This window comes from Garra rufa, chromosome 17 (genome assembly GCF_049309525.1).
Source record: "Garra rufa chromosome 17, GarRuf1.0, whole genome shotgun sequence".
Lineage (NCBI taxonomy): Eukaryota > Metazoa > Chordata > Actinopteri > Cypriniformes > Cyprinidae > Garra > Garra rufa.
In genome coordinates, this window is record NC_133377.1 from 5,397,062 (window position 1) to 5,406,482 (window position 9,421).

The following is a 9,421-nucleotide window of genomic DNA, read 5'->3' on the forward strand; positions in this document are numbered from 1 at the left end:
AAGTGGGAGAGCGAGAGAGGTCCTCAAGCTGGGATTCGAACTTGGGACATTTTATTTTTTATGCATTTATATATTTTGGTAAAACATGGTAAACCTGGTAAAACACTTACATTTTCACATGAGATTGGGTATTTTACCATTTGCATCATTGGTTATTTAGGGGTGAGCATTTATGCTTTTTTATTTTATTTATTAGCATATTTACATCTTTTTTTTTTTCAATTGTATATCTTTGTATAATACAATTCACATTGTACAAATGTATACAAAATTGCCACGTTGTAAAATAGTTACATTGTTTGGTAACAATCGGTTGGTTACGTTTGGGGCAGAGCTTCATGGTTACGTTTCCCTAAAAATCTTATGGTTTCGGTCGATTTACAAAGTATATAATAATAGTTTATAATAGTTTTCTCATGATATTGGGTTGCTTATGCTTTTTTTATAAATACGTTTTTATACTATTCACGTCACAGTTTTTTTTAGAGGAGGACCTTCATGCTTTTTTATTTTTTATTTTACTTTTTATGTTTCTGAAAAATACAAATTCATCATTGAAAATTAGCCATTTTTCAGTGAGATCGAGATATGTTTGGGGACGGAGCTTCATGGTTACTTTTTCCCTAAAAAATTATATTGTACAAAATTCATTACAAATTGTCACCTTCTAAAATAGTTATGCTTTTTCATGAAATCGGGTTATGTTTAGAGGTGGAGTTAAGAAAGAACCTACATGTTTTTGTAAAATTCACATCATACTACTTCATACGAAATTTTCACTTCACTTCACGAATAGTTTACAATAGTTTTCTTATGATATCGGGTTGGTTTTGTTTAGGGGTGGACCTTCCTAAAAATCATTAGTTTTTGTTCCGTTTTTATATATATATATATATATACATTTTCATACCATTCACATCACTGGTTATTTTTAGGGGTGGGCCTTTTTATTTTTTTAATTGACTTTTTAAATTTTTTAATGATCGTATATCTTACAAATGCATACAAAATTTGCATGTAAAATAGTTACATTGTTTGGTGAGATCGGGTTGGTTATGCATGGGGTCAGAGCTTCTTGGTTACTTTTTCCCTAAAAATCTTACATTTTCATTCAGTTCACATCGAAATTGTTACCTTGTAAAATAGTTGTTTTCTCATGAAATCGGGTTATGTTTAGAGGTGTAGTTAGGGAAAGACCTACAAGCTTTTAGATAAAATTATTTCGTATGTTTTTGTTTCATTTGTTTCAATTCACAATGTACAAATTCATACAAAATTGTCACTTTATGGATAATTTACAATACTTCTCTCATGATATGGGGTTGTTTTTTTATGGGTGGACCTTTATGGTTATTTTTTCCTAAAAATCATTAGTTTTTGTTCCGTTATGCTTTATTAATTTTTAAAAATACATAACATTCACATCACCGGTTATTTTTAGGGGTAGACCTTCATGCCTTTATTTAATTTATTTATTTTTATTTTTATAATTCATACATAATATGCCACATTGTAAAATACATGAGATCAGGTTGGTTACGTTTTCAAAGAGCAGCCATTTGTAAATTGAATATGTCTGGCTTACAATGTCATCTGCTTCCACCTGTTGGCTGTACAAAACAACTTGTTACTTTCTTACTATATTATTTTAATGTATTATCTTAATTATGAACACAATGGTTTGTAGTGAAAACAGTTTTACGATTTACTGCACTTTGTTATTCTTTCTTTCTTAAAAAAAACAAAACAAAAAAAAAAACATTTGTTTTCCTATTCCTTGTTATCAAGTTACATTTTCCTGTAAGACTGGGTTGGATCTTCCCCTTCATTTCACAGTTCAGATTGCACGCTTAGGCTTAGATAATGGTGTAGTTTGTACCATGTCACTGCAACTTCAAGATAACGGACACTTCAAGACAAAGGAGTCATGTGAGGAAGTAAATCACTAAAGTGAATGATCAGCAAACAAACCGTCTTCTGTTTTAACAGCTCGCTCTAAGACGTATCTACACTGTATTAAATGCAGAAACACTGGGGCATTATTTCAGATGGAGAGCATGGCACAAGATGCTTGTGTAATTTTTCAAGTTTTATTTCATAAATAACACTGAACAAGCATGGTACAGCGATAAATATTCATTTACATTGCAAAATTCTCTGTATTACAAAATACAGTGTATGTAAAATGCACTTGTCAAAAGGGTTAAGAGGTGTCAGTATAGTACCTGATATGCCCCAATCTGAAATTACATTTGTACGCAAGTTTTTTTTTTTTTTTTTTTTTTTAAATGTGCTGTAATTTCAGATTAAGGTTTGCCAAGAACCTCACAAAACCCCTTTCACTATACGCACTGTTGCATATCCCACTGTCATCTGAACTGGAAAAATAAGACAAATGCACTGAAACATATCCTCAAATTGTAATTTATTTGTGTTTGATTTTGATTCTTTTTGCATTTGACATCCCAAGAATCTTCAGTTTTTCACTTATCGCAATCCCATGCCTGCTCGAATTAGAGTCTGAACACACCGCAGGCAAGTGTCCCGTTTCAATGTCTTAGGCAGCAAGAGGTACAAGGCAGGTTGACATCGTAACACAAGACCAGGATTGTTGGATCTCTACAATGTAACTCAGATGGCGAGTCAGCATGTTCAGTTTTTATTTATTGCTAAATTCAGAAAACAGAGGGCCTATTCCATTTCCTTGGAAAAAAGAAAAAAAAACATTCATCCCATTTTTAAGTTAAGGAATGTGTCCATTTGTGCAGTTCTGCACTTTTCAAAAGAAATGTAACAACTTGCTAGAAAATCTATTTGCACACTCTCCACGTAAGAAAAAAACAAGATGGTGTAGATCACGTTGTAGTAAAATTGCAGTATTAATAATTCGAGCCCTTGTCAGCATTTCACTCAGACCCTACAGTCTAAGTAGCAGCAAAACTATAACTGGAGACGGAGTGAATACAGAGTAAGATGAGATGGTTTCTGGGAATGAGCAGCGCGCCAGTGTTCCACTGATTGTCAGATTATGGTGACGCTCTAGTGTTGATGCTGTAAACCAAACGGCGAGGCTCAAATGGCACTCAGAATGAAGTCACTACTAACTGAGTGTACATTTCAGTTACTGAGAAATCCGTCATTGAGAGCATGCAGATTTTCTAAATGTGGATTTACAGTATTTCATGTTAAACAACACAAGTGTTGTTGAATATGGGTGGATGTTATGTGAAGACAAAACAAACAAAGCACCAGGACTACGTGAAATACCCTGCACGGAGGGATTTCACGGCTCTGAGCTCGTTAACACAAGCCTGTGCTAAATTATATAGCCAGGAACCAAAAACGTCAGTCAATGCTCAGGAGTCTTTTGTTTCTAATTAGGTGAATCTCTAAGGAGGGAACGACAGACATTACCATGACCGGAGTCGTGTAAGAACATTTTAGTTGTAGTCTGCAGTTTTTGTCAGTTATTTGTAGCGTGCTCACTGTGAGTAACTGTGCTGTGGAGGCTTTGAGCTGATTTTCACTGGTGTGCATTTTTGAGAAAAACAGCCAAATATGCATTGTAGGCAACTGTGAGCCATTTTAGCACGGTGCCAACAACCCATTAGACTAATGCTGAACTTCAGCATTCATTACATAAGAATAAAAATAATGTACTACCATGACAAGGCTTCCCTTTTTATATATACAGTTAAAGTTGAACGTTTACATACACCTTGCAGAATCTTCAAAATGGTAATTATTTGATCAAAATAAGAGGGATCATACAAAATGCATGTTATTTTTTATTTAGTACTGACCTGAATAAGATACTTCACATAAAAGACGTCCACATATAGTCTGCAAGGGAAAATAAGAGATACATTTACAAAAATTACCCCGTTCAATTCTTAATACTGTGTTGTTACATGAATGATCCACAGTTGTTGTTTTTTTGTTTAGTGACAGTTCATGAGTCCCTTGTTTGCCCAGAACAATTAAACTGCCTGTTGTTCAGAAAAAAAAATCCTTCAGGTCCCACAAATTCTTTGGTTTCCCAGCATTTTTGTGTATTTGAACCCTTTTCAAAAGGTTCAAACGCTCACTGATGCTTCAGAAGGAAACACAACGCATTAAGAGCCGGGGGTGAAAACTTTTGAACAGACACAAGATGTCTATTTTTTTTTTTTAATTAAGCCTAAATGTCATATTTTGTCATTTAGTTCTTCCCTTTAGAAGCTACAGAAGATACATGTCTCCCAGAAGACACGTTAAATTTACCCTGACTTTCAAACTCCAAAAGTTTTCACCCCAAGCTCTGTTTTTTTTCTTTTTTCTGGTGCATCAATGAGTGTTTGAACCTTCTGTAATAGTTGCATATGAGTCCCTCAGTTGTCCTGAGTGTGAAAAGATGGATCTTAAAATCATACAGTCATTGTTGGAAAGGGTTCACAAAAATGCTGAAAAAAAAAACAAAGAATTTGTGGAACCCGAAGGATTTTTCTGAAGAACAGCAGGCAGTTTAACTGTTCAGGACAAACAAGTTACTTGCGATGTACAGCTATCACTAAAAAAACATCTGTGACTCATTCAGTTAACAACACAGTATTGTGAATCAGGTTCATGTAAATTTTTGAACAGGGACATTTTTATAAATTCAACTATTATTTTCTCTTGTGGACTATATATCTTTTACGTGAAATGTCCTATTCAAGTCAGTACTAAAAAAAAAATAACATGCATTTTGTATGATCCCTCTTACTTTGGTAAAATAATTAACATTTTGCAGATTCTGAAAGGAATATGTAAACTTTTGACATTAACTGCATTATACAGTGAATATATAGAATATATTCAAAATAATTACTTTCCCCCACTTTTCAATATTTCATCTTTATCTTATCATATTCAGTTTGTGAAATCCCACATGTGCAAACGTTCATAGGTTTCCAACAATGAATAAATTAACAAAAAAGTGATGTCAAAAAATGCTAACAGCCCTATAATAAAGCATTTGGTTAAATAATACAAGAAAGAAGGCAAAGAATTTCAGTCCTCTCAATATGAGAATGAGATATCGAACACGTACGATCATACCGCTGAGCTAATCATGCTGTACTTAAGGCTCTTGGCAGGACATCCTTAAATATCCAGCTAAGAAAATTTCCTTCCCTCCCATCTGTTCCTTACAAAACTGCAGAGTAGCAAAAGTGTTCCCAGTTTGGCAAAAGCCACAATTTTACGCAGGTGGTACTAACAGATAATATTTTTTCTTACTCTAGACGTAATACGAAAAGAAACAATCCATCAAGCAATACCTTTAGATGAATTAAAAAGAAAAAGTATAAAAAGAAATTAAACAATTCTTCATTTTTACAAAAAAAAAAACCCTATATATATATATATATATATATAAACAAAAAAGCATCTTAAGCATATTAACCTGATATATTAGTTGAGCCCTCTTTAATAACTAACTACAACTCTATAACATCTGCTTTAATTAATTTAACCATTTCATGCTTTAGACCTCCTATAAAGTTATATAATTTTATATTAGTATCATAAAAAAGAACTTTAAAAAGAAAACGTACCGCAAAAAAACATATCTCAAGTCAATCTCATAAACCTCTCATATAATACTGGCCCAGGGTCCCAATCTTTGGGCAATGTTTCCATCAAAGTCTAACGGGCTCTTCGGCTCTTTGACAGTCCAGTGCTGCTCCTCATCTGATCTCCATCATGTCTAGAACAGCTGGCTGGGACTGTAGCAGCTCCCAAGACTCCCTGACGCTACCGAGACACATCTCCACCCGACTTGGAGGATTGAAATATGTTCAAGAAAAGCGCCGTTGATCAGACCACGTTGATCCCTCCTCCCGCGGCAGCCCGTTTGCTGCAGTAGGTCGAGGCGCCATGGTTGGCTGCTCCTCCGTTCATATACGACGTCTTTAGCTCCAACTGGCAGGCTGCGATGGCGGCGTTCAGTTCCACTTGTGCACGATGTACGACGTAAAACATCAGGCCTATGCTGATGAAAATCTGTTGAGAGGAAGAGAGAGATGGAGAGCGTGTGAGTGAGTCACTGGGCGGATCTGCTGACTGAGCTGGACGACGGTTGATACAGTGATCCAGATGATATGACTTATTCAATGCGGTTGTAAATTTAAGCAATAATTCCTTGGCTGATATGTCGAAACATCCCGTTTCAGTCAAGAATTCATTACTGGCATCTAACTTTACAACACACAAGAGCAAATGCAAAATAAGAACAGCTATGGTCAAAGCTCTGCTAACAACCAACTATAATTATGGTTTACTACAGGTTCCACAAGAATCTAGACTAGACATAAATATTTCATTCGCTCATGCGTTTTCATATCCATTGCAGAATCTGCAAGACGTCTACCATTAAAAAATCTATAATAATATATTTTAGTTTTAGTCCAGGAGAAGACATACACTACCAGTCAAAAGTTTTTGAACAGTAAGATTTTTTTTTTTTTTTTTTAAGAATATGTCTCTTCTGCTCATCAAGCCTGCATTGATTTGATTTAAAGTACAGCACAAACAGTAAAATTTTGAAATATTTGTATTATTTAAAAGAACCGATTTCTATTTGAATATATTTTAAAATGTAATTTATACCTGTGATTTAAAAGCTGAATTTTTAGCATCATTACTCCAGTCTTCAGTGTCACATGATCCTTCAGAAATCATTCTAATATATAAGAGAATCATTTTTTCAGGTTTCTTTGATGAATAGAAGGTTCAGAAGAACAGCATTTATGTGAAATAAAAAATCTTTTGTAACATTATATAAATGTCTTTATCATCACTTTTTAAAATTAATTTAAAGCATCCTTGCTAAATGAAAGTATTAATTTTTATAATTTCTTTTCAATATTCAGGGCTCGCAAAAATCGCTAGCCCGACGTCCCGGGGCTACTGTGTTCTCCAGTTGGTCTACCAAAATATTTCACCGGACTGCCCGACGGGCTATCGTAAAGTAGAGGGCTCCTGCAGGTCCTTAAAAACTCCTCAACTTAGTTGTATCAAATTTAAGGCCATAAAAAGTTTTAAATATTTTAAATAGTATAAGTAACGTCTTAATTATAATTTAAGAGGTCTTACAGTTGAGGACGGAAAGACGAGAATCGCAGCAGGGCAGGATTAAATTTCAAAAGGCAATGATATCATTGAAGAAATATGCATGCTGTAGGTTTCAAAGACAAAATGTGGCACGGATGTCTTTATATGAACGTATCTGAAGTGAACCGACTGTCCTCAGAAACGTGTCATTGGCATTTTCATTTCATGTCTGATAAAAATGCATTAATGCTGCTTTGTGTTCAGCCGTTACTATGGAAACCGTAATATTTCAGCGCTCCTAAAGCGCCCCCTTGTGACAGAATCAATTTTTCATTTCCAATACATTTTTTTCAGCTGTTTATGGTCAAATGATTGCAATTATCGACCCATGTTTTTATGCAACAAACACATAGAGTTGTAAATGTAAAAAGTTATGGTGCCTTCTAAAAATCTAAACAAGTACAGTAATATTTATGTTTTAAATAAAAACAATAACTTATATACTCAGTTTATCCCATTTAATGGTATAAAGGATGAAATGCCATAGTGTAAGATATTTTTTTTGTGAAACTGTATCTGAATTTTAAATCATGCCATTTTATGGCTTAATATTCTACTTTACATTGTCCAATCCCATTACTGTTTATTTTACTTGTGCAGATCTTAAAAAGGGTCATGAATTGCATTAAATTAATATTTAAAAATTCTGCAGATACACTAAATGAAATAAATATAATGAAATAAAATGACTTCCTTGATATTTGTTTATATTTGTGTATTAAAAACATTTTTGATTAGACTCCTAGCTGATTTTCTATATTTAAAAAAAAAAAAATTGGTCTTTTTTTATTTGGGCTAGTTAAATTAATTTTCAGGCTACCAAAATCTGAAGAGTACCTGCCTGAAGGGCTACGAGAGATTTTGAAATTTTGCGAGCCCTGATATTATATTAATAAAATAACTCCAAGCTTGTATAATGTTATAAAAGCTTTTAATTTCAGATAAATGCTGACCTTTGGATCTTTCTATTCATCAAAGAATCCTGAAAAATGTTTCTTGAACAGCAAATCAGCATATAATAATGATTTCTGAAGGATCATGTGACACTGAAGTAATGATGCTGAAAATTGACCTTTGATTACATGAATAAATTACATTTTAAAATACATTTAGAAAGGAGTTATTTTAAATAGCAAAAATGTTTCAAAATATTACTGTTTTTGCTGTACTTTGGATCAAACAAATGCAGGCAAGGTGAGCATTAAAAATCATACTGTTCAAAAACTTTTGACTGGTAGTGTATATAACACAACATATACAAATATATTCCACAACACAAAATAAATGTAATTTGCATGAAATATACAAATTATCTGGTTCACAATTTTGAGCACACCCTTGAGCATTAATTCTAAGCATTTATATTCTGTCATGACTGTCGTCTATAAGTCTCTCAGTTGTCCAAGTAGCAAATCTGGATCTCAATGTCACTGAGCATTCGAGTGAATTCAGAGATTTCAAATATGCAAAGCAAAGAACTTTACAAAACAATGAGCAGCTTCAGGGCGGCAACATTTTATTGCGTCCTACAAATTGCATAGACTAATACACATGTAGTACGGTATTAAAGTGGAAGAACATTAGTGTCGCAATCTGTGTCGTACAAAGCACTATAAATAAGCATGACAAACTAATCATAACTCTGGTGATGCTCCTCATTTGCAAGCTGCTTTAGATAAAAGCGTCTGCTAAAATGCAAAATCTTGGATCAAAACACCAATGCAAACTACTTTTGACAATTCTTCTTTTAATTAATATCCCTTCTATTAATCTTGACGATTCTATATGGAGTATGTAAACTTATCAGCCCAACTGGGCATACAGGATTTTTGCATGATTTCCTTTTTGCTTTTGAAAGGTTTACCTGTAGGCTGAACACGAAGTATCCACTGACGCTCTGTTCCGCAATCACGTCCTCCATTGTGCGCAGGGTGGTGCCCAGATAGGAGTTAAGCAGTTGTGTTGGGAGAAGTCCCACTGAGGAAGCCACTAAATAATTTGGCAAGGACACATCTGTGATCTGTCAAAGAGAGAGACAACTATATTTGGTCAAAGAGTTGGTCAAGATTAAATCACAGTGTGTTTTCACTGCCTGCAAGAATGGGTCATCAGCCTCATTTAGCCCTGTTACAGTCCTTCACATGCTAACTGGACTATTCTAGCTGCCTCTAATGCAATAAAAAAAAAAATTACATAGTTTTTAAAAAGCACATTTGGATAGTTCATCCAAAAATGAAAATTACCCCATGATTAACTCAACCTCAAGCCATCCTAGGCATGCTTTAGA

At 34.1% G+C, this 9,421-nt stretch overlaps 1 protein-coding gene across 1 annotated transcript; it reads right to left on the minus strand.

Annotated features, from left to right (window-relative positions):
• Positions 1 to 5,414: 5,414 nt before the first annotated feature.
• tmem64 (transmembrane protein 64) lies at positions 5,415 to 9,149 on the minus strand. The gene is made up of 2 exons (XM_073821251.1): positions 8,999 to 9,149; positions 5,415 to 6,024 (listed from the first exon to the last, which is right to left on the minus strand). Exons 1-2 carry the CDS (start codon positions 9,053 to 9,055, stop codon positions 5,839 to 5,841), a joined length of 243 nt encoding a protein of 80 aa, XP_073677352.1. The 5' UTR covers positions 9,056 to 9,149; the 3' UTR covers positions 5,415 to 5,838.
• Positions 9,150 to 9,421: the final 272 nt, after the last annotated feature.

Bases quoted from the DNA above. Each gene is read 5' to 3' on its own strand.
- tmem64 (XM_073821251.1), bottom strand. From the start codon at position 9,055: ATGGAGGACGTGATTGCGGAACAGAGCGTCAGTGGATACTTCGTGTTC. The intron at 6,025-8,998 runs GTAAACCTTTCA...TCCTCTCAACAG, and splicing joins ACTTCGTGTTCAGCCTACAG to ATTTTCATCAGCATAGGCCT.